General features: G+C 41.5%; 1 protein-coding gene across 4 annotated transcripts in view; it reads right to left on the bottom strand.

Annotated features, from left to right (window-relative positions):
• Positions 1–26,201, bottom strand: part of RELCH (RAB11 binding and LisH domain, coiled-coil and HEAT repeat containing) — a 208,430-nt gene that overhangs the window by 24,598 nt on the left and 157,631 nt on the right. For all 4 annotated transcript variants that reach the window (XM_077492057.1, XM_077492055.1, XM_077492056.1 and 1 more), the window contains 4 exons: positions 17,636–17,774; positions 16,479–16,595; positions 11,963–12,051; positions 7,756–7,826 (listed from right to left, as the gene is read on the bottom strand). In XM_077492057.1, coding sequence (XP_077348183.1) covers positions 7,756–7,826; positions 11,963–12,051; positions 16,479–16,595; positions 17,636–17,774 — 416 coding nt within the window. The remainder of the gene's footprint in view (positions 1–7,755; positions 7,827–11,962; positions 12,052–16,478; positions 16,596–17,635; positions 17,775–26,201) is intronic.

The raw sequence follows: 26,201 nt of genomic DNA, 5'->3' as shown, positions 1-26,201 counted from the left end.
ACTGAATAATCTATTAAAGGTAGATCATCTAAATAGGCTAGGACCGTTATGCCTTGAGCGCTTAATCTGGCTAAAGTAGGTGCCAGAATTTTTTAGAACACCCGTGGTGCTGTGGCTAAACCGAATGGCAGAGCCACAAATGAAAATTATGATTTCATATTTCAAAGCGCAGAAATTTCTGGTGAGCGGGAAATATTGGCACATATATATTGGAGATATGGAGATATGCATCTTTTCAGTACTGGAGATGTGTATCTTTGATATCGATTGAAGCCAAAAAACTCTGATCCTTGCAGGATGGAAACAACCGATCGGATTGACTCCATGCGAAAGGATCGGATGTTTAAATGCCGATTCAGATCTTTGAGATCTAGAATAGGTCTTACCTCTTTGTTTGGTTCTGGAACCGTAAAAGGTTTGAATCAAAACCTGTGCCCTGTTCCACTAAGGGAACCTTTGGATCCTTGGGAACATTTTCTCTTTGAAAAAAAACGAGGAGACGGGAACTCTCGGAACTCTAGTCGTAAGCTAGAGAAAAAACTGCAGAAGCCACCCATCTGTCCTGACATTGTCTTGAGAATTGCAGGAGCCTTCCCCCCACCCAAGCGGGGCGAGGGCGGCCCTTCATGAGGAGGTTTTAGCATTCTGCTTTGAGGGCTTTCTGCCCCAAGATCTCTTGACTCTGGTGCTGCCCTTGGGGACTTCCCCTTGAACCTGATGGTGAGACCGTCGAGACTGCCTAGAGGCTGATGCCCCCAGCACAGGAGAGGCAGCACGATTAAGGAGAATATTTGAGCTTCTTCTTTACTGGTAAAAGAGAGCTTTTCCTATTAGAGGTCCTTTGGACGTACTTATCTAGATCGTCTCTAAATAGCCGTTCCCCATGAAAAGGAAAACTGGCTAAAAGCTTTTTATACAGTGCTTCGGCTGACCAATTTCTCAGCCACAGAACACTGCAAGAATGCACTAGTCCAAGCATAAGCCATGAGGCTTAAATGATAGAGTCTTTCATAGCATCTACTGTGAAACACAGTGCGTCTGATATACCACCCATTGCTGGGCCTGTTGATCAGGCCGAATTTAAAGTATCTCCACAAACTGTTCCTTAAGGGACTGAGATATACCAATTGCAGCAAGGACCGGCTGCGCTACTGAACTTGCTAAAAACATATTGTCTTTAGAAAGAAGTTCCAACTTTTTATCTGTTGGATCCTTTAACATCAGTGCATTATCCACCAGACATGTGAGATTCTTGCTCACTGAGGCGATTGCAGCCTCAATTGCTGGAACCCCCCCCCCCCCCCATTTTCTTTCACAGAAATCCTCTTCCATAGGATAAAGTGTGGAGAATTTCTTGGGAGGATAATATTATTTATCCGGATGTTCTCATTCAGAATACATAAGCTTTTCTAGTATATGTGCTGCCGAAGCGAGCACCATGAATAGGGAAAAACATCCCCAAATGGTTCCTCAAGAGCCTGCGCTGCAGGCAGCAAAAAGGTTGAGTAATGGAGTACACAAGCAACCTGTCTTGTGATGCTACTCCTTCCATATTAAGATCCCCAGAAGAGGATAAAGAAGTATCTTTTAAATATTTTGGAAGATCTACCTGATCTCCAGCCTCCTGCACCTAAATAAGAGGGTCCTGAGGCACTAGATGGAAATCTATGTTTAGCCCCACTATGGAGACACATCATAGCATTTATCTTCTTCCAAATTACAAATGGTAGAAGAAAAAACCTCTTGTAAGATATATACAGGGACTGAAGCGTTTATGCAACAACAGTTTCCTCTCAGAGGAGGATGACATTCTTCTTGGAAATGGATTTAGTTTATAGTAAAACCATTGACCCCTTTAGAACCCTTAGAGGAGTTCCTGGTCCCATTACCACTCATAGCCTGAAGCATAAAGCAGAGGCACTCAAAGAATGTACATTGCTAGGCTATAGTCCAGCACCATTAGCTGCTATTAATCCTAGCCTAGTAAAGTATAATGTGACAAAGGAAAATGCCTGTGTGACTAACCTGAATAAGCCATCCTCCTGCTCTGTCCCTCCACAGCCAGCAGCAGCTATACACACACACACACACACACACAGCGCTTTACACTTCCTCCGTGTGTGGCCGGCATCTGAGCGCCATTAACCACACCCCCGCGCAAATTACTGACCCCCCTTCTTTCCTTTCAAAGGAAAGTGCTTTCCCACGCGAGCGTGGCTAAAGCATGGCGGTGGGGATGGGATTAAATCCTCCGCTGAGCAGCCGCGCAACCTGTCCTTTACTTTTTTTGTAAAAAAAACAAACAAAAAATTTTTTTTATATCAATCCCCAGTAGGGGAAAAAGATCAACATTGGGGACGCAGGAGGAGAACCAGACCGCCCATCTTACCGGAGGATCTGTTGTGGCGGGAGGAGAGAAAATGACAAGCTTCTGTGCCGTTTCCAGCATCAGGTCGGTGAGTGCTCAATACAGCCCTCAGTGGTGACACATAGGCATGACAGCATTATACATAAAAAGGAGAAATTCCTGAGAAAACCTCCCTTACCTTTTCCTCGCAGCATTGTTTAAAAGAGATAAAGACCCAAGCTTCACCCTCCACGTTGGGCTCAGAGACCTTTTAGGAAACCGGGAACCTCATGTTACCCACAATCCTGGACCTGCGACAGCACCCTGCCAGTAAAAACTTCATGGCCTTACTACCAAAAAGTACTGGATCCCAGGGCCCAGCTCTCGAAAGGGAAGCGTTTGCAAGCAAAATCTTGTTTCTTCAGACAGGGGGCCCGGGTACCATTCATTTAGCCCATGAAAAGGACATCAGAACGGATCAGCATGGCTAGCCCCAACAAGGAAGCTCCCAGTGGAGCTCAGCACAGCACATCTTTACTCGTGACCAACACCTTAGACACTGGCAAAAAAAAACTGAGGACTCCCAGTAGTGGGAGAGGTTATATAGGGATTGCACTTCTTGCCTTAGGGCGTGCTAGCTTCCATCACCTATCAGTGGCCCTATAACTCACATAGTAAGTACTATGGCTCTGTGTCCCCTGATGTAAGAAAAGAAAATATGATTATATCGCATTTACTTGTTCTGCAAAAAAAATAGTGTTCGGTGCATTTTGTTCAAATGGCTGCTCTTTAACTAATGCACAAGTGTGTTCTGAGTATAAAATGCATCTGCATTTACCAGTGTCCATTTAACAGTAGATGCTAGATGCACAGATTTGGTGTGAGTATACTTGAAGACTTTTCAAAATAACTATTTAAAATCTGGAAGGAAGACATAAAAAGAGGAAGGCATTGTAAGGGAAGCAACACTCACCAGCCATAAAGGGAACTTCACATTTCAGGACAAGTCTTTAATTCATGTGCTCTCTATACAGTGTGCAAACATAACACACAGACCACTTACACACAGCGCTTCTGCAAATCCCAGCTTTTAACTCTGCATTCACTTTCACAGGCAAACTGGTATACTAAACCAAATGTTATACAAAAGATCAAAATGAACAGTTCAACAGGTACAGATTTGCAGACACCAACTACATTGCCATGGAAATATCTGGGAGACCAGCATGGGAAGGACAAAGAAACTGCATTGTACTGCAACTACTACAATAATGTCTAATGGAAATACTGAAACAGAAAGCTAGTGTCACAGGACAAAGACATACCTATAGATTAATGCTACAGGCTTCAGAGCAAAACAAACAACACCTTATTCTGGGAAATACAAATAAGATCAGTCTAGAGCTTGAAATTTGCATTTAAAGCACATGTCCTGGCAAAACAAATATAAAAATTCAGTACCCCTCTGCAATACGTGGTCATTTCTCCATGTTGTGAAGTTAGTGGAAGTAAAAGCAAAACTTAACTCTAAACCTACTCCCACCCCTTAATCTATCTAGGCCTGTTAAAAAAAAAAAAAAAAAAAAAAAAAAAAAGGATCTCTATTCTGCAGCCATTCCCGTCCAGTCCCAGCTTAAATGTATAGGAGAGGCAGCCGCCATAAGAAGCCCCATAGTAACTCTATGGGTGACATCACTTCCCAGCCATTGTTGGCTTTCTCCTGCACACAGAAGGCACCGCTGGAGAAGGGACCAGGGCGACTTCAGCATAGGCAAGTAGAGCAATCTTTTCTTTACAGGCTTAGATAGATTAGGCTTAGAATGGGGATGGGAGTGGGTTTAGAGTTAGATAGGTTTAGACTTTACTTCTACTTGGAGGTTAGGCTCACATTCAATTTCTGGCAAGATACACATGCATTTTTTGTACTCACACTTACAAAACATGGTGAAGTTTGCATGCATTGCAGAAATGTCAATAAGAAAGCAGAACATCTAGAACTAATGTTGTAGGATAACAGCCAGTGTTAACAAACCTGGACATAACACACTGAAGCCCTACCCTAGAGCAATACCTAACATTTTAACCAATATAGGCTTGATTACAAAGAAGTTCTCTGTGATCAAGCCTATATTGGGTAAAGCGTTAGAGAGACAGTCCAAGGTGGGGCTGCAGAGTGCTATGCCACGTTTCATAAAGTTGGATGGATGTGATCTGACATCATTGGCATGAAACTTCCTGGTATTCTATTCAGTTTACAGAGTGGCTGAGCTCCCTTTGTTTGACATCCAGAGTTCCCAATGCAAGGGATTTTCATACAGGCTTGAAGCACACACATTTCTCTATATGTGTCCATTACACAGCTATTTAAATTTTTTTTATAAATTTTGCCCTAACTTTAATTAAAAAAAAAACACAAAGAAGCATTTTTAGCCAAAAATAAATAAACCATGATCAAATTGAAGTCTAGCTATACGATACTTATAAATAAAAAAGATGAACATTCTTACTAGCTAATAGAAATTACACAATTCTAATTATTTGACTGCAAAACCAAAGAATGTCACATTTCCTAAGAGGATTAAACATTATTACCCACCACCACAGACTGCATCACATAACATTTACCATTTTGGAATCACCCCGTACGGGCAAAGCCAAAAGCTTTAAACACAATTATTGATACAACAGCACAGAGTTGGAGCCAAATGTTAATTTAAACCAGTTTTAAAAAAATGTTATAGTACTCCTGGTCATGTTACCTTTTCGGCTTTGTAAAATCAAATGGTCAATTGAATTTTTTTTTTTTTTTTTTACAGACTGTAGTTTGCTTTTAGTAAATGTATAAAAGCTGTAAAATGCAAAGTACAGTAGTCTAGACTACATATTTTTTTTGTTCAGTGATATCACTATGGCCGATTAAAATCAGATTGGTTGCTTTAGCCAAGATAAATAAGGGTGGCCCAGTTCCATCCCTGGACTCAGACAGAAATAGGATGGAAAAATATGTTTTCTGAAGTTGCCTTTGTAGAGATCTGCATGTCAAAACTCTAGGTAGATCAAGAAATACAGATAGTAGTAGCTACAGTATACGCTTTCACAATCCTCTACTGGCCGATGTGGCCCACTCATCACATTAAAGGAAACCGATCATGACAGACACATAATGGCTTCTGCTGATGACCCATCCTAAATTGCCAGTTGCCTGACTGCTGGCTCTCTACGTTCAACACTCTGACATACAGAACATGTATACAAATATGAACTTCTGCTTTAAGAACTTTCCTAATCTGCATACGGTACTGCATTTGGAAGTGACTCAAAGTATCAAAGGCAGTGGTCAGCATAACAGTCAGGAAACTACCATTTCTAGGAGGAGGTTGGCAATGGCAGTCTACGTCTTTATTTATTTACAGGCTTACAAAAAGGACTTGTATATAGAAGCATGAGGTGTCAATCTAAACTTTTTCAGGATTTGAATGTCCATTTAACTGCCAATATCTCCAAATTTTGCCATTACATTTTTTATCATATGCTCAGTGGATTGTGACCAGTTTACTTTAACTAATAGTGAACGATAATAGTATATGGTTTTGACAAATATAAGGTCTGTGAAGCAGCTCAAACCAGTTACCAAACCTCTTGCGTTACACAATTGCTTTGAGTACTAAAATATAAAAGCTACAAAATATTGTAATTTCCCAACAGTTACGAGATTGATTCCACCATTCATTTTCCAGGGCAGGTCCAAATTAGAAATCTGTACTCAGAGTTCTTATTTCTGACATTTTAATTAAAGAGATCTACTGTAGCTAAACAAAAGCAGTCATTTTTAATACCTCATCATAGAACAGCATAAAATTTAGCACAGGGAATAATTTTTTTTGAATTGACCCATACATTATGATTTGAATCTGTAAAGATATTAAAATATGCGTGGGCTCACAGAAGATTTAAATGTAAAAAACAAAAAGACATTGACATGGTAAGTTGATATTTCTGTCATTAAAGAGAAACTGCTGTCTGCTCACACAATTTGTAATAAAAACATCTTTGCCACACCACCTACACTACCGGCGTTACAAAAGGCTATCGAATCGCTCTTCTACCTGGAGAGATTGGATACCATTACCAGGAATCCTAAACCTACTCACCGCTTTTTTGTGCGGTGGCGCAAATATATGGAGGCCTCACTAACACACTCGGACATTCAGGTGGCCATGCAACCGTTTCGCTTCACGGAATGGTATCTTCAACGCAACCTAACTGGATCTCTGGGCGGACTTAAACTGCTTCCCCGTGGGGATCCGGCAAACTTTAAGCCTCCTTGACAATATGGACCTTACACTGTGCAATTTTTTTTTCTCTCCGTTCTTTTCACCCACTCTAGAGGGTATGTACCCAAGAGCTACGAAGTGGAATCGTTTAGCTGGTATACTTAGATCGTTTGACTTTATAGGACCTGTTAGGGTCCGCATACCACACTACAAGAGGACTATTGGTACTCTATTGTTTGCTGTTTATTGTGCACGAATCTGTTTCTGTAAAACTATACGGCTATGTTTTGTAATTTTTATTTTTAAAACCAAATAAACATTTTTCAAAAAAAAAAAAAAACATCTTTGCCATTGTGAAGCTTCTCTCCAACCACTTTGCATATTATTTTATATATACTGTGATTTTGTAATTGTCAAATATGCTGCATATATCTCCCGCCACCAAGTCTGGCTCCAACCATTTTAACTGTGGGCAGCTGAAGCTGCTGCCTGTTCACTTCCTGGATTTACACAGACACACACCTCCAGCTCTCATTGGCCCTTATAGGACTCATCCCCCCTCCCTTCCTGGCAAACTCTCACTAGAGTAAGAGAGAGAGCTGTGCATGATGTCATAAGCCTAGACTAATGATCAGACAAGAAACAGGAAGTGGGTTGTTTAAGGCATTTCCTGGCAGAAAAAAAAAATGTTTAACTATCCAAAGTTAAGACAACAAGGGCAGAAGAATTAACAGACGGAAAGTTGAAAAAAATTACTGAAGGTCTGATTTAAATGTATTGCAGCTGGCTTCCACTTTGCAGTCTCCACTATTAATGTTTAACATGTCCATTGTATACATGTTCACCTTTGTACCCGTCAACCTAAATGTAGTAAGTTGCGTAATCAGACTATATTGTATGTGGCCAACTGAACATTTCATTGAAAATAAAATAAACACTGTCCATGTTTTCTGTGCAACTCTGAAAACAGAACCTGATAGCTGAGACTGGATAGTTGGTCATGCATAAAGTGGGAAATTTAGAACTGGGAAAGGTACACAAATTCTGGCTACCACTGTAGAAATTAGATCTATAGACTATATAAAAATAATTAAACTTTTTTTTTTTTTTAAATAAGTGAATCATTTCACCTACCCTTGTGGCTCCTGGGCGGTCTTGTTTTCCACCTTCTGTTCACATTCTTTTATCATGGAGCTTAAAATAACCTTGCAAAGGAGAGAGAAGTGACAACAGATGAAACGCAAAATAGGTGTATTTATGATCAAAGTCTGCTTCATCAATAACGTGATATTGAGAAACCATCAACCATATCACTGCCTTACACCCTTTTCACACTTGTGCAACTTGTCATACAACTTTGGACATCAAAGTCACATGACAAATCGCACACTGTGTTTTCCAATGATAGCCATTCCTATATTTTTGACTTAAAGTAGTTAATGCACTACTTTGGTCTGCTATCATGCAACTTTAGGGCCATAGACTTTAATGTTAACCATTAAAAGTTGCATGAAAATCATACCTGAAAGTTTTACATGCAGCTGTGTGTCCAACTTTGCAGAGGGGACAACAATTCACTTGTACCCATCCAAAGTTGCACAAGTGTGAAAGGAGTCTTAGTAGACATTCTAATTTAACTGATTTTTACAATAAAATAGGACAATTTTCAATCACAAGTTATATATCCATTGAATTCCTGAAGGAGGACTGAAAAGAACAAAAAAAAAAAAGGCATTTAAGAGTATCAGCAGACTGGAAAACCGAACTGAAAATGTATGCAGCTCACCTTGACAAGTGTCAGAGAAAACATCAATTTATTTGTGTCCCGACTAACAAACTTACATAGTAGGCATCCACAGTCAACTTCCAAGATGTCTTTCATAACACATCCCAAGGCCACGTTCAACGACAATACTGCTGGGTGTTGGAGTCCACACAGTGCAGAGTAAAAAGAGGTGGATCACAATACTGATAAAGTCCCAAATGTACCAACATCTATAACATACAGCGGGTTACTGAGCTTGCATTGCTTGCTCCCTCTTAAAAGTGTGTTTTGAAGGCATCTTGGAAGTCAAATGTGGGCTCCTGCTATGCAAGTTGTTTAGTTGGGACACAAATTGATGTCTCCTTGGACACTCGCCAAGGTGAGCTGTAAACATTGATTTTAATTTTAATGTGCATCTACCGATATTTTTTGTTTTGTTTTAAGTACATACTCCTTTGTGGGGATTTGTGGTCAGCTGTTGAAAGATGAAACCATATATACACACACAAGACCTTTATTCTGAATCACCAAGCTCCTCTTTGGGAGAGTGGGGTATTGGACTTTGTAAACTAGAACTAAAGGCAAAACATTTTTTTCATTTTGGATAGAGTAAGGGAGGTTTTAACCCTTGTCCGTTTTTTTTTTCTTCGCTTCTGTATCCCATTAGGGAGCCAAAACAGGAAGTGAAAGGAAATCCTTTCAACATGAGAGAACTACTAGCTGTCAACAGGATCACCTGTACCAACGTCCCCATTAAAAGATTGAAAGAAAATCCCAACTAAAACAGTGATAGAGGAGAACTTTTAATGATAGCTGTAAACAAGAGGGCAAATATCCTTAATGGAGCACAGATAGCAATAAAGCCTGATAGACGGTCCAATTGCTGACCGCATTATGCCCTTATACTGCAGCAAAGCGGCTCTCCTGTGCCGGATCACGTACCTAGTAAGTGATCCGGTGTGCTCAGGTAGGGAGCGTGTCGCCAGTGTGCCCCTTGGGGCTATGATTAGCAGATCAGGGGTGTTACAGCCAATGGATGACCACTGGTACCTGCTGATCGGTGAGGAGAAAGAGCAGAAGCGCTATGTAAAACAAGGCAGATGGGGATGTGTTGGATTTTGTTTCCCTGCAAAGCAGCAAATAAAATTGAGCACACCCCTTAGTAAAAACCCCCCCAAAAAAACACTGGTCAGGTACACTATTAACCCTTTGAATGCCCTAGATGTTTAACCCCTTCCCAGCTAGAGTCATTAGTACTGTGACAGTGCATTTTTTTAGACTGATCACTGTATTCGTGTCACTGGTTCCCACAAAGTGTTAAACGTGTCAGTCAGTGACAGATGGCCAGCCTCAATATCTCAGTCCCGCTATAAGTTGCTAATTGCCATCCCTGGTATTGAAAATAAAAATTCACGTATACAATTAGAGCCATATATATTTGGACACAGGCACAATTTTCATACTTTTGCCTCTGTATGCCACCAGAATAAATTAAAACGAAGCAATTCAAATGAATTTGAAGTGCAGACTTTTAGCTTTAATTCAAGGGGTTGACCATAAATAGCAAGAACAAATTTTAGGAACTCCAACCATTTTTATACACAGCCTCCCCGTTTTCAGAGGTTCAAGTGTAACTGGACAAATTAATATAATCATAAATAAAATGTAAATTTTTTATATTTTGTTGAGAATCCTTTACTGGCAATGACTGCCTGAAGTCTGGAACCCATGGGCATTACCAAAGACTGGGTTTCCTGCTTTCTGATGCTTTGCCAGACTCTAACTGCAGCTGTCTTTTGTTGTTCTTTGTGGGTCTTTCTGCCTTTAGCAAGTGAAATGCATGCTTAATTGGGTTGAGATCAGGTGATTCACTCGGCCATTGCAGAATATTCCACATTTCCTTCAAAAGCTCCTGGGTTGCTTTTGCAGTGGGCATCCACCAAGGCCCTGCACAGGGGGGTGTCTACGGAGGGCCCACTTAACCCCCCAAAAGGGGGTCACCCTCAGAGCCATCCCTCTGGAAGAAGGTGTCTGGCGTGGCCACGTGGACTAGTAGGCTGCAAAAGACGCAGCCAAAATTTTCGGCCGCTCGCCACAAGTGCTCAGGTCCATGCGGGGATCGGACTAAGCAGAGCCGAGGAAGGAGGGCGGATGCCCACAACGGAAAACGGCGGCCTCAGCCGTCTGCTCTAGGGCCGCCCAACACGCGCATGGTTGGTTGGTGCCGCAGGGGGCGTGGATGTGCGGATGCCTGGTCACCCGCCCAACCACCCAGCAGGTGCCAAGGTTTGCCCCCCCAATATTAACAGCCCTGAAGGGGGGAGTGGACAGAGTGTCCGATGCACCTAGGCCAGAGGCCTGGGCCTCACCCAGGGAAGGGGGGTGTGGAGGAGAACCCCAGAGGGACCAACCATCCCAGGGAGTACATGTGCCCCACACCACTTGACAGAAGGAGAGGAGGGGGCACCTTACCAATCCAGCGAAGTGCTCGGGTAACGCTCCCAGAAAGATCCTCCTTGCCACCAAAGTGGGGGACGCTGCGACACAGGCCGAGACCCAGTCATATGCAACATTGCAAGACGTTTAACTTGCAGGGCCAGCCACCGTCTAGAGAAAAAAGGTTTAAAAAGCAAAAACAAAAAATTGCCGGGACCAGAGATCCCAGCAGGAACTAGGTCCTTACTCATGACTAGGCAGAAAAAAAAACTGAAGGTCTATAGCAGATAGGGGAGTGTATATCACCTAGGACTGCCCATAGGCGTAGCCAAGTCTTATCTGCCTACTGTCCTACTCCTGTAGGGAGCGATATAACCCTATGGTTCTGAATAATGGAGCGCTGTATCTGTCAATGAACGAAAGAGAAATTTGCATTATTTTATTTTCATGGGAGCCTGGAAAGCATTGTACCATCGATCAGCAGATTGTGGGTGTGATGCAGATTCGAACCAATAATGGACAGGCTGAATGTACCAAGTTGACTGATTGGTCGATTAACTTGGGTACAACCAGCCTGCCAGTCTTCTTACGGCAGGGAAGGCTTACCCCGCCTGCCCCTCCTCTGGGAGAAGACAACTGCAGGAGGGATTCCCCTGTCAGCACTGCTTTTTCTTGCAGGAAAGAAAATTGCACCATGTATTGCCTTGCATTACATATACACTCCAAATATGGGTGTAACATGTTACAAAAGGTGAACTTATCCTATAAAACGGATAATGACAGATGTGACTTCTGCTGTGTGTAGATATCCTGTGGGACTGCTTAGGAAGGTATAAAAGTAAATGTTATAAACTGAGAATTGGCTTATAAAACATGTCAAATCCAACTAAAGTGATCAGTGACCTCAGTTGACCTCTGAATTTTGATAGTGTCTGACACAGTTGAGGATGCAAATGTTAAGCCGCATTCACAATGGCACTCCTATATCTGTAGCAACACTTGTGCAAATACTTGCCTAAATTTGGCACAGGTAGTTTTAAAAAAAAGGGACCTAACGCCATAAACCGGTTGTAAACACTTTATTGAATTAGCCTGTCTGTTATTAGGACATTAGAGTAATTACAGAAATAAAGCACGTACCTCATGTTCAGGAGACAGCTGTTCCATATCAGCACGTAGGCACCTGAGTCCTGGTAAAAAGTGATTCACCATTAACTCCTCAGATATGACTGCAACATACTGTTAAGGCATTTTTATATATACGTGAGAGAGTTGCTTTATACTGTGAACGCTGGTACATTGTCTGTCAAATACACAAAAACACATAATGTAGACAACGCACATTAACTTTCCTGACTTGCACATAATTGGCAATAAAATGCGACATAAGCTAATCATCAACTATAACCCCAACAGTAAAATGTTGCTTTCTAGTTCTGGACAGAGTGGAGTTAAAACACCCTTCAAGTTTTTTATTGCTTTCCCTGTTGTGAAGGTCCAACCGCACTATTTATCCTGAGGACCAACATCACCAGCAAAGAAAATGAAGAGCCTTTCATGGTTGTCACCAGAAGAGAACTAGAGGAGACATCTCCCAATGGGTACCCTGGTTCCAATTGATCCAGTGGCAGGATTTGCCTTAATTTTGAGGAGATTGCCTTTAATTTCCTGTTATGTCTTTGAGGACTGAGAATCCGGACTTTATGGAAAGCTAAACCAAAAAAAGTGTTGGCAGCAATTACACTTTACTGGCTGACTCAAAGTGCCAGAAAAAAAGTAGAACAATTAGTATCTGGCCACAGAAACAACTTATACTGTATATTGATTCGGAGGTCGGCAATGTTGGTTCTGATATCTCGCTCATGACAGGTTAAGCGCATTCAAGCCCCCCAAAATGCTATATATTGAGACTTATCAGTCTTAAGATGTGGGGGGCTGTATTAATTTATATTTTTTAGGTTAAAAGCTGAATTCCACAAATTCGGCTCCTCTGTAAAAAGTGAATGCACACTAAGAGTTCAATTCAAGGAGGTGAATGACATCTCCTGGACTTCTCTATCATTTACATCTGACAGTTTTATTACACTTCTGGAAAACATCTATCACTGTATTTTCAGGAGCCCTGATGCTTCAGGTCTAAGCATATTTAACTTTAAAGTAGGTGCAGCTGCTTCACCTACTCTTCCCCTCCTCCTGCTCAATCACAGAAGCCTTTGTATTATGCAAACTCATTTATAAAATACAAAGGCTTCTCTGAATGGGCAGCAGAGGGGAGAGGCAAGTATAGCTGTGCCTCTGTCTCCTTACTCACAGTCCAGAGTGAGAGTGTATGCTCCGACAGCTCCATAAACCTGTCAAGATATAAATAGAAATAAGCTCAGGAGATGTCATGCACCTTCTTGGACTTAACTCATAGCGTGCCTATGATTTCCACAAAGTGTGTGAAATCCAGGTCCCATCATTCCATTGTGTAATGAAGAAAGATGAAGACAGACATGCTAAAAGTCTAGCCTGTACTACCATCATAGCCACCCAATAGATACAGTGGAGAAAATATGAGTAGACATGAAAGGACAAAAAGTCAGTTTTTCACAGGATTACCAGGTGAAAATAAAGAAGTAAATCCCTGAAAAAAAGAAAATAAAAACTAGCAGACACCAAATCTAAAAAGACCGGTAAACTGCAATATATGAAATTTTTGGAAGGAAGAAGAAAAGATTACATAATATGAAATCAGCACCACATTTTCCAAAAAGAAGCCAGAATATGTATAGAATCATAAGAATTCCAGTTCAGCTATGCTAAAAACTGACAACAATCCAAAAATCTCTTCAACCAACAATCTATACCATGAAAAACAATCAGTTAAGATGAAGTACATAATACATAGGAATCTCATTGACCACAGTAAGCTCTTAATAGGCCACAAAAGTCTAACAAATCTCAAAGTGTTTGCTTTACAAATGATGTGAAAAAGGAATAAAGTAAATGCCGAAAGCTGGATGACAGAGTAAAAGAGGAAGTTGCCAGCAAGGAAGCAGTTATTGATTGACACATCACTGTAACTTCTCCTTTATAAGCACAAATGTACCATTTATATTGAGGTAACCATTCTCTTTCGCAACCGACAATGCTAATTTTAAGTAGACTGTCCTGGAGTTTTTGGCAGCAACAGGCAAATGCACCGCAAGTCAGAGAAAAATGCATAAAAAAGATTTTCAATTTTAGAAGATCAAGATCAAAGTGTTAAACCCATATGATACGTACGTAATAATGGCCGACTACAAGGTCTCTAAAGCCGGCCATGCACCCATTAAAAGTCAATGCAACACCTGGATTGGAAAATCGACTTACGTCAAAGGAGCCAGATGGAAAATTGTAATTGTAAAAAAAAATTTAACACAGAAAAACAAAGCCAATGAACCTTGAATACAGACATATAAAGGACTAAGGTGGAATTTCACTCCCGATTACTCACGATAAACGTGTACGGCAATTTTGTAAATAAAAAAATTAAAAAAAAAACAACACTTTAAAGATCAAAGGTCAGGAATAGATATTTTCAAGAACCTGCATCTCCCCTCTTAGGTTATTATAATAGTGAAGCCTTAAGTGTTTGTTACACTTACCTGCTCTGTGCAATGGTTTTACACAGCGCAAACCCGATCCTTCTTTTCTGATGTGCCCCACCAGCACTCCTGGCTCCTCCCCTACTGAGTGCCCCCTTAGAAAGCCACCTACGAGGGCACCCATGCAGGCTTACTTCCAAATCGCTTTGCCCTGCCCCACCCCCTTCTCACTAACTGTGATTGACAGCAGCATGAGCCATTTGCTCCCACTGCTGTGTATGAGCCAGTGAGAAGAGGACAGAAAAGGAGGCTGTGGCTGGACACAGATAGCTTTTTTACCTTAATGCCTAGAATGCCTTTAAAACCACTTTGGCCCTCTTGGGCATGTGTGGTCTGTTGATCACTTGTATTCTCTCTCCCTGTGAGGGCAGAATTTTTTCTCTGTGTAAGGCAGCTGAACTTTCTCATAATACGCTAAGCCTTTCTTTAGCTTTTATGTATGTTGGACAATCCCTATGTTATATGACGTTTTTTTGGATGCCTAATCAACATTGCACTTAAGTGTGTAAGTGTGTAGGTCGGGCGAGGACACAGATTTGTTATCGCCATTTTCACATCAGTACAGTTATGCTGCAGCTTTTATTTTAATGCACTGCCCTTGACTATATGTCTTATTGCACTGTTTTTCAATAAACACCTTCAAGAAGGTATTTTACACTATTGGAGCCCCTTGTCTATTTTTGGTTACCGTTGGACTGTCTGAATGATACATACACAGTGCAGGAGGAACAGATCATACGCCTTCTGTACTATTTCTTCCATGGACACATCAAACACTTGTTTGTCTTTCCATAACAGGGGGTCTACGTCTTGGAGTAACAGCACATCCTGACTTTATTGTTGGTGATTCACAAGGTGGAGAATTTCTTTATAAGCACCTGAGTTGATGTTTATTCATCGTATCATCGTTTGTCTTCACACAGCCTGTGCTGCTGAATGGAACTGTATTAGAACTCTCTGGACTTTATTTTAGTATTTTTTGTACATTGAGCGCAACTTTTAAAACATTTTTTATGGGGCTATATATAGCCTGTCTGTTTACTGGACATTTGTCCTTTGATAACGTTTGGTTCTTAGATGACATTGGATGCAAAACTCTTTAAAAAAGTGAGATCTTCGTCATCTTTTTCATGACGATATGTAGCCTTAACTTGTGTGTCCTGTTCTCACCACAACACTGTGTTAACCTGCTCTGTGTTAAAATGCAACATGTATGCATTTTAACGCAACACAATGCATGTAAAACACACATCAATGCAGTGCAATGCAACACAAGTGAAGAAGAAAAAAAATTTAGCATCATCATTAATTTTATCCCTTTACAAGCACCCAAACCAGTGGCCATCTTTGGGGAATTGGAGAATGAGGAGAAGAGAAGTGTGTGCCGAGCCATTGCTTTCTAGTCGGTATGTCAAAATTTAATAATATTGATGATTTTGTAGCTCACATTTGAGCACTTCATAAATCCTGGTATAAGGTCCAAAACTTCCCTTTACTTTCATGTTCTGAGAGCAATGGATTTACCCAATAGCATATTCTGGCTTGCCTCAATCTCTTCATGCGCCGCCTCCCCAATATAGCTAGCACAATCACAATGATTAGGGCCTGTTGTGCTAGACATCCTGCTTACCAAAAAATACCTTATCTAACCCTCAAACAGGAACAAGATGTTATGCCATGGGAAAACCTGCAAAATGCAAAACATCAAAATGTGCATCAACACGCATTAAAACATGCATAAAATGGATGGAAATGTAGATCATTTTCTCTGCATTGTATGGCAAGTTAGTGTGAATTCAGCCTAATTATTTACAGACAGCAAATGAGTACAGGTAAATGTAAGTAGATCTATAAACTACTCCTATAGCCAAGTTAATGGCAACACAGCCTAGTTTATAGCAAATTCAGTCTGTAAATATAACTTACAACAATAACCACTATATAAAGGTGAAATGCACAAAACAAAAATTGCTACAATTTTATTACTTTTGAAATGTGGTGTTAGTCATTCAGAATGAAAAGGATACAACAGCAAGAAAGCGCACTGTAAGCTTCAAACAAGTATGTAGCAATGTCAAGTCTCTTTGAATCCACCGACTGTTGATTGTTGACCAAGGCTAACTTGTGCAAATTAGGAAGAACAACTACAAGAAGGAACGTTATGATTATTTTCTTTGTAAATATAAATTACCTGTTATATACATATACACATTTAGACTGGCCATAGATGGATCTTTTTTTTTTTTTCAGTTCAGCTAGCAGGCTAAACGATATAAACAAATGTCTTCCTCCATCCACAATGTTGAGGTGGATAGAGGAATCCACTCCACCGAGACATCGTATTTTGACAGCGGGGACTCTCAGCGGCTGCAGGAGAGTGATTGGCTGCAGCCGCTGATCAAGAGAAATTTTCCAACAAGCCCATTTAACAGAAATCAAAACATTAGTTTAACTTCTGTAGAGCAGGAGAGGTCACACGTGGATCAAAATTTGTCCAGTGCCTGCTGAACTTTGGTCCATCTAAGGCCAGCTTTATACTAACAAAATGGGCCAAAGACTGCATGCTTTGCACACATATAATACTGGTCTATGGGCAGTCCAACTCAAACTGTTCCTGGAGTTAATGAAAGCAAACATTGTTCATTTCTGTGCCCGTGGCTCTGGCTGGTGGATATTTCTTAAGCTGGGTATACACGGAGCATTTTTGTTTTCATTCAATCGGCGGGTTGAACAAATAAAAAAAACCTTACAGATTCCTGCATTCACACAATCAATGTGGATGTGGGAATCTCCCCTGTGATGCTATTGTATTCTGACAGAGAGGCCTTTTCCTGTGAATAAACACTGATCAGTGCTACAGCTATTGGCAGCATACTCTGAGCGAATGTTGGTTTTCCAGCAGGACTGTTGGGCAGAAAGGGATACAACCACATCAAAAATTGGCCTGTTCCTGGTGAACAGGATGAATTTTGATACGTGTATACCCTGCTTAAAATCTCTTTTTGACAATATGGAAGGGAAAAGTGAAAAACAAATTTTCCGCAGATAAATAAATGAAGTCTAGAAACTGCATGCAGAAAAGACAAAGGCCACAAGGCTAACCTTAATGAAATACAGTTTCCTCAGTTGCTCTTTGACATGTGGTACAAATCTGAAAATCTCAAATGTGAAGAAACTGACTTACATTCATCTCTAAACCTTGGCTCTGCATTAGGGCCAACTCTACCAAACGTCCTTATAATTTCTGTCTGCAGGGAGTGCTGATCTTGGTACTGAGGGTCTTCAAGGAATGAAGCCAGCTGCATTTTCACTCTCTCTAATAACTACAGAAAAAAAATGTTTGAGAATCATTTGCACACTACTACTCACAAATCATTCTGCCTTTGCTAGGAGTTATACACAATTAAATTGTTAGAAGTATTTACAAAGAATTACTATTTGTTCATATTGTTACATGCAGCTGGACAGCATTAGGGATGTAGGGGGATTCAACACATGACATTAGTTAGCAAACTCAACTCTAAATGCCCGTACACACGATATGAAAATCCAGTAGAAAAATTTGTACGACAAGCCATTTTCCGATTTTCCAATTGTTAGTATGGTGCATTCGACAGCCTATTTTGCTTTTTTCGTCAGACAAAAGCAGGATGTGCAGAGTATGAAAAAAAATTTCAGATACAAACTACGATTTTTGTTTCATTAGTACGGTTTTCTTGTGAAAAAACAAACAAACGTATGAGCAGGACTAAACATGCTCAGAAACGAAAGAATACACACAAAACTATTCAACACATTACGTCACTTCTGACATTGTATTCTGTCTTACGAAAATTTTCATAATGTATGTAACCTCTTCACTTTCGACATGAGACTAGCATGTCACACAAAAAAAAAAAAAAAGACGTTCGGTCATCCGAAAAGCTAAGCGTGAGTACAAGGCTTAAGAAAGAATGTCGTTTTACCATTTGTTCTTTCACCTGTTTGTGTGCTGGTGTACAGAAAGTAGCATATTTGATGAAAATGGTTCTGCAAACTAAAGATAAACCTCACAGAACAGAGACCGCATGGCCAAATGGACCTCTTAACAACTTGGCTGCTTCACTTGAGAAAGCACATAGACATTGAACGTCAAGCAGCACTTCTGTGTTGTTAATTGAAATAATGAGCAAATACAAGTCAAATGATAGGAGGAGAAAAACACAGAACCAAAGCTCCCTGCTTGCCTCTTTTTTCCTCCTATTAAGTAGTGATATAAAATGTAGAGGAATGCATTATTCTGCTACCAGTGACCAGCTAAACTGTGTTCCACTTATTCATTCTAGGAAGGCAAACGTGCAGTGTTGCCAAGGCATGAAAGATTTCATCTATGTAAGGTGGAGTTCAGAGAAACTGAGTGTGCAGACAAGTGTCTAATATAACCCATGTTTACAATGTCTGGTATAAGCAGAAAACTTCTGTTCCTCATATTTTCATGACTTTGACTGATCATGTTAATGCAATAGTTCAAGCTGGTTCCTAAAACTAGAAGTCTTAAGAAATCTCTGCTCCTTTTCCTGTTGGGGTACCCCAAAGCTCCATCCTTGGGCCCCTCCAATTCCCTCTCTATACCTGTTCCTTGGGCCAGTGGATAACCTCCCAAGGTTTCCAATGCCACCTCTATGCTGACGACACCCAAATCTATCTCTCGACTCCTCAACTCACCCCCTCAATCTCCTCACGTATTACAAACTTACTGAGTGACATATCAGTATGAATGTCACACCATTTCTTCAAACTCAATCTTTCTAAAACTGAGCTTGTAATATTTCCTCTTCCACAATCCCCTCCTCATGACTTTACCATTGATATCAACTGCACAACCATTGGTCCCTCCACATACGCCAGGGTGTAATCCTAGACTCGGACCTCTCCTTCAGCCCCCACATCCAATTACTGGCTAAATCTTGCTGCCTTAAAGCGGAGTTCCATCCATTTTTTTTTTTTTGTTAACTTTGTCTGTGCTGCATGCTACAACTTTTCACAATGGGCCTTTTTTTGCTCATAAATACCCTTTTGTTTATTATTTCTCCATGACTTTTGGCTTTCTCCTGCCTAGGCGATTACATCACTAGGCGATTCACAAGGGTTCCTGGGATAACAGCGCCATGTATCCCAGGAGTCCTTGTGAATCGCCTGCTGCCAAAACCTTGCGTTATTTCTTGCTAGGAAATGATGCAAACGGCAGATAGCCCAGCTGAGTGCATGCTGGGAGCTGTAGTCTCCTCCCTGTAGAGAACAATGGGGTCGCAGATCTTCTGGGACTAAATGTCCCATGATGCTTCTTTTGTGATTGTCCCTCCACTGTGGGCAATGGGGAGGGAAAAAGAGGGGGGTGAGCCGGGGAAACATTCCAACAGCCCGCCTGCACTCCCTGTCACACCGCCGCAGCCTGATTTCAGCAAAGCGCTGCAGCTAGCTGGCCCTGTCACCACTTCACAGCAACACCACGGTACAGAGTACACCGGCTGCAGCTGGAGAGACTTACCTTCCTCTCCTGTCCGCTGCTTGACAGGTGGCTATAGCAATGGGACGGGAACTTACTCCGAAATAGAAACCTGTCAGAAAGGACGGCCTCGCTAAGGGAATAATGCGTGGGTATAACTACAGAGGTATATGCTGGGTATCCAGCTGGACAGAAGTCCAGGATATTAACATAGGAGGGCTTCAGATGCACACAACTAAAATGGAACCTGCCTGCTTTCCGAGATCAGTGAGTAAAACAATTTTTAAAGTAAAAGTGCAAAAAATATGACAAGTTAGAAATGTATTTCTATATGTTATGACAATTCCAGAGCGGTCGTTAAAAAAAAAAAAAAAAAAAAAAAAAAAAGTTTGGGGGACTGGAACTCCGCTTTAACCTCTGCAAAATTTCCAGAACTCGCCCCTTCCCGACTAAGGACACCACAAAAAAACGTATTCACTCCTTGGTTATTTTCCACCTCGACTACTGCAACTCTATCCTCAGTGGCCTACCATTACAAAGGCTATCCCCCTTCAGTCTATTGTGAATGCTGTTGCTAGACTAATACACCATACTAACTGAAGACTGCTCTTCCTCTCTGCCAAATCTCTTCACTGGCTTCCCATACTAACCACAGCATACAAGGCCAACCACATCACCCCCAGCTATATCACCACCCTCATCTGCAGATATCACCCAAATCATCCTCTCTGCTCCTCCCAAGACCTCCTGCTCTCTAGCTCCCTTGTTACTTCCTCCCGGACTTCTCCAGAGGCTCTCCCATCCTGTGGAGCGCTCTGCCCCAGTATATCCGGTCAGTCCCACCGTGTCCCTGAAAACTCACTTATTCAGGGAAGCCTACCTCACCTGAGAATTGTACATGAGTTGCCTCCATCTGATCATCCCTGCAGCTATTGTACCACCTCCCCTTTAGAGTGTAAGCTTCATAAGCAGGGCTCTACTTCTTCTGTATTGAACGGTATTGTAATCGTACTGTCCCCCTCTACATTGTGAAGCGCTGTGTAAACTGCTGGTGCTATATAAATAATTTATAATAATAATCAAAATCACAGTTTTCTTCAAAATGTGAAAGGAGTATAATTGAACTAAACCATAGCCCTAGGCCTCATACACACGGACGATTATGTGCATACACCGGATTCCAGCAGCAAGAATCAGTGGATCAGCTTAGATGACAAGCGTACACGAACAACTGTGACCACTCAGCCTGTACAAAAGCAGTGACAGGCTGGGAGGCAGCAGCTGTTTTGTCTGCATCCGGGCACGGGCATCCATTCCTAACACTGGTTGTACGTATACGTGCAAACAGAAAGAGCTCCTCTCAGCTGGTCATTGCTTTGTACAGGCTAAGGGGCAGCAGCTTTGTGTATACACCCGTCATCCAATTTGCAAGAATCTGATGAATCTCACCACTGGAATTCGGTGTTTGCACATAATTGGTCATGTGAAGGACCTGCAATAGTCAGAAATGCAGACTTACTAGGAGACAAAAAAAAAGATGAAAAGAACAAGTAGTACATGTGGACTCTTCATCAGTTTAATGTAAATAACATTATCATTTGAAATGTCATTAAAACATGCTACTGGTTACGGTTTTTAATTAGATGTGCATGAGACCAGTCATATTTACTGAAGCCAAATGTGGTTTCCATAGTTTTTTCTCAATACAAGTCTAAACATCTGCACGGATTGATTGAAAAACATGTAGCCTAGGGCCTATTTCACGTGGGCTTCAGCTTGTATAAGAGCAGTGTGAACAGCAAGCTTTGAGCTTTGCAGAGCTTTCAGCTTTTGTTATGCCATTCAGCCCCAGTTTGTAAACTATGAACACAGATCCTAATGGGATAGTTGATTGCCACTTTAGGCAAGCTGCTAGCAGGCTTCAGCACTTCTTGAAGATTGTTGTTCACACTGCTCTTATACAAGCTGAAGCCCATTTGAAACAGGCTTAGATGTGGCTTGTCCAGCTACATGGTTTTTGGCCATTGAGAAATGGTGTTGTCTGAATTTGAAAGATATATAGAAAAACCCTCAAAGCAGAATCTTTCACTAATCCTAAAGAAACAGGCTCATCTGAAAGTGGTGCTATGGATAAAAGATTAGTTCAACATTCATGAAATACGACTGCATAGAATACAAAATAGTTAAACCCTATAACCATATAATAGCAATATTTTACTAAATGTACAGTGCAGACCAAACATTTTGACACACCTTTTCATTCAAAGAGTTTTCTTTATTTTCATGACTATGAAAATTGTAGATTCACACTGAAGGCATCAAAACTATGAATTAACACATGTGGAATTATATACTGAACAAAAAAGTGTGAAACAACTGAAAATATGTCTTATATTCTTGGGTCTTCAAAGTAGCCACGTTTTGCTTTGATTACTGCTTCACACACTCTTGGCATTCTGTTGATGAGCTTCAAGAGGTCGTCACCTGACTCACTTCACAGGTATGCCCTGTCAGGTTTAATAAGTGGGATTTCAAGCCTTATAAATGGGGTTGGGACCATCAGTTGTGTTGTGCAGGAGGTGGATACAGTACACAGCTGATAGTCCTACTGAATAGGCTGTTAGAATTTGTATTATGGCAAGAAAAAAGCACCTAAGTAAAGAAAAATGAGTGGCCATCATTACTTTAAGAAATGAAGGTCAGTCAGTCCGAACATTTGGGAAAACTTTGAAAGTGTCCCCAAGTGCAGTGACAAAAACCATCAAGCGCTACAAAGAAACTGGCTCACATGAGGACCGCCCCAGGAAACGAAGACAAAGTCGCCTCTGCTGCGGACGATAATTTCATCAGAGTCACCAGCCTCAGAAATCGCAGGTTAACAGCAGCTCAGATTAGAGAACAGGTCAATGCCACACAGGGTTCTAGCAGCAGACACATCTCTAGAACAACTGTTAAGAGGAGACTGTGTGAATCAGGCCTTCATGGTAAAATAGCTGCTAGGAAACCACTGCTGAGGACAGGCAACAAGCAGAAGTTACTTGTTTGGGCTAAAGAACACAAGGAATGGACATTAGACCAGTGGAAATCTGTGCTTTGGTCTGATGAGTCCAAGTTTGAGATCTTTGGTTCCAACCACTGTGTCTTTGTGCGATGCAGAAGAGGTGAACAGATGGACTCTGCATGCCTGGTTCCCACCGTGAAGCATGGAGGAGGAGGTGTGATGGTGTGGGGGTGCTTTGCTGGTGACACTGTTGGGGATTTATTCAAAATTGAAGGCATGCTGAACCAGCATGGCTACCACAGCATCTTGCAGCGGCATGCTATTCCATCCGGTTTGCGTTTAGTTGGACCATCATTTATTTTTCAACAGGACAATGACCCCTAACACACCTCCAGGCTGTGTAAGGGCTATTTGACCAAGAAGGAGAGTGATGGGGTGCTGCGCCAGATGACCTGGCCTCCACAGTCACCGGACCTGAACCCAATCGAGATGGTTTGGGGTGTGCTCGACAGCAGAGTGAAGGCAAAAGGGCCAACAAGTGCTAAGCATCTCTGGGAACTCCTTCAAGACTGTTGGAAAACCATTTCAGGTGACGACCTCTTGAAACTCATCAACAGAATGCCAAGAGTGTGCGGAGCAGTAATCAAAGCAAAGGGTGGCTACTTTGAAGAACCTAGAATATAAGACATATTTTCAGTTGTTTCACACTTTTTTTTTTTTTGTTCAGTATACAATTCCACATGTGTTAATTCATAGTTTTGATGCCTTCAGTGTGAATCTACAATTTTCATAGTCATGAAAATAAAGAAAACTCTTTGAATGAGAAGGTGTGTTAAAACTTTTGGTTTGTACTGTATATATAAAGTATAAACTAAATCTTTCTTGAAAACCCCCTTTCCTCTAGTTAAAATTTAACCATGCATGACCATTTTATACTTCGGTGTTGTCGCACTTTATTAGTATCCGTGTCAGTGCACTCTGTAGGTGAGACACAGCAATCAGTCTTTAGGAATACCTCTTCTACATCACAAGCAGGTGTGCACACATCCTTAGATTTCAGGAAAGGGAGGGCAGTGGAGTGGTGCAACACAGCCATACCTGGATGAAAACTGAACTATTAAGCAGATAAGCTTTGCTGCCTGAATATTACTCAAGGATTAATTCTCAATGTTGACTGAGGTGTGCCTTTTAGTCAGATGAAATTACAGGGATTAAAGAAGTTTAACCAGGAATTAAAACAGCTTGCTAAACCCTCCTAGGAGAACCAGTGTACATAGGACCTGCCTCTGGTAAAATCTGTGAGGTGTTTGCTGAGCAGCATGGTTGAAAATATCATCCCCTTCCTCCACCGTTATCTGACCATGCTAGAGTAAGGAGATGAATACTTCATTAGTTCCAAAAGCCCACACAGGAGAGGGGGCAGAACAGAGTACACTGAACCCACATAGCCTCAGCCATCTCTGAGCGCTACTAGACGGACTATCTACAGCAGGGATCTCCAAACTGTGGCTCTCCAGCTGTTGCGGAACTACGCGTCCCATGAGGCATTGTAAAACTCTGACAATCACAGACATCACTAGGCATGATGGGAATTGTAGTTCCTGAACAACTGGAGGACCATAGTTTGGAGACCCCTGCTCTACAGCCTTCCCTGCTGTGCAGCCCCGTGCCTCTTCTGCTCCCTTTGTGCTGATAAAAGATAGAGTGCCCACAATCTAGGCTAGGAGTAAGGCAACATGCTAAATCGTGCAAGCCCTGCATTATTTTGTACCACACCTGGATTAATAAACGTATTCATGGTGGAAGATCTGCCAGCTTTCTTTTATCTACATGTGAGCCCTCAACCTCCTGTAGATGCCAGCTAGCTCAGAGGAAATTAATACACCAGCAGCTGGCAGTTTGTGCAATAAACAGTGGCTAGAAAGAAGTGCAATCATTCACAAAAACACAAGCCAGCTACTGCATATAGACTAGTGTAGCAGCTGTCAGTGAGCGTACATTTTTGTGGGCTTGGGTTTTTGTTAATAACGGTGCCCCTCTCAAACTACAGCCATTTACAGCATATGCTGTCAGCTACCATTGTATGAATCTCCTCTGAACTAGTTGGCTGGGATGTTGTGGATCGGTACAAAGGAGTAAGCAAAAGGGGCACAGGCTGCACAGCAAGGAGGGCTATAGACTAGAGGTGACTGACTTCAGTATTGCCTGTACCTCACCCATAGAAATATCCATAAATTGGGCTTTTGCCTGGAGTGGAGACTGAAATAAATGAAAACGATGTTTCAAAACCACAACACAGATTTTAACAGGGACAAGTGCCATGTGTACTGAATCCCCTAGGGGATTTAGCAAGCCTTTTAAACTTCTGGTGAGAGCTTTGATATTTACCAACTTATTCATTTACAGCTTTCATCAGTTTAACTGGTTCCCGATCGGCTCACACAGATATACTGCAGCAGAATGGCTCTCCCAGGCGAAACCCCATATGGGTACGTCCTCTTTTTCGGCCACCAGAGGGCAAGCACCCGCTGCACGGCTGGGAACGCAATGTGCGTTAGCTGGCGTGCACGATCGCCGCTGGCCACACACAAATCCCTGTTCTGTCAGGGAAGAGGAAACATATAGTTGGTTCCTACTAAGTAGGAAAAACGATATGGCTCCTCTCCTAGTCACTCCCATCCCCACACAGTGGGAACACACGGTTAACCCTTTGATCGCCCCCTAGTGTTAACCCCTTCTCTGCCAATTACATTTACACAGTAATCAGTGCATTTTTTATAGCACTGATTACTGTATAATTGTCAACAGTCCCCAAAAAAAAGTGTCAAAAGTATCCGATCTGTCCATCGCAATACCGCAAAAAAAATTAAAAATAAAACACAGAAGAAAATCGCAGATCACCGCCATTACTAGTAAAAAATAAATCAATAATAAAAATGTCATAAATCCTTCCTATAATTTGTACATGCTATAACTTTTGTGCAAACCAATCAATATACGCTTATTGCGTATATTGATCAAAGGTGATCAAGTACTACCAAAAGAAAGCTCTATTTGTGGGGGGAAAAAAAGACGTGAATTTCGTTTGGGTTTAGCATTGCATGACCGCGCAGTTGTCAGTTAAAGGGATGCAGTGCCAAATTGTAAAAAGTGCTCTGGTGAGGAAAGGGGTAAAATCTTCCGGGGCTGAAGTGTTTAAAGCAATCCCAACCATTAAAGCTAATTTTGGATTGCACACACAACCTTTGCTCATTTCAGCAAAGA

The sequence above is a fragment of the Lithobates pipiens genome, unplaced genomic scaffold, assembly GCF_037356315.1.
Source record: "Lithobates pipiens isolate NorthernLeopardFrog02 unplaced genomic scaffold, aLitPip1_a1.2 Scaffold_19, whole genome shotgun sequence".
Taxonomy (NCBI): domain Eukaryota; kingdom Metazoa; phylum Chordata; class Amphibia; order Anura; family Ranidae; genus Lithobates; species Lithobates pipiens.
The sequence above is the reverse complement of the archived record's forward strand: the minus strand, read 5'-3'. Positions and strand labels throughout refer to the sequence as shown.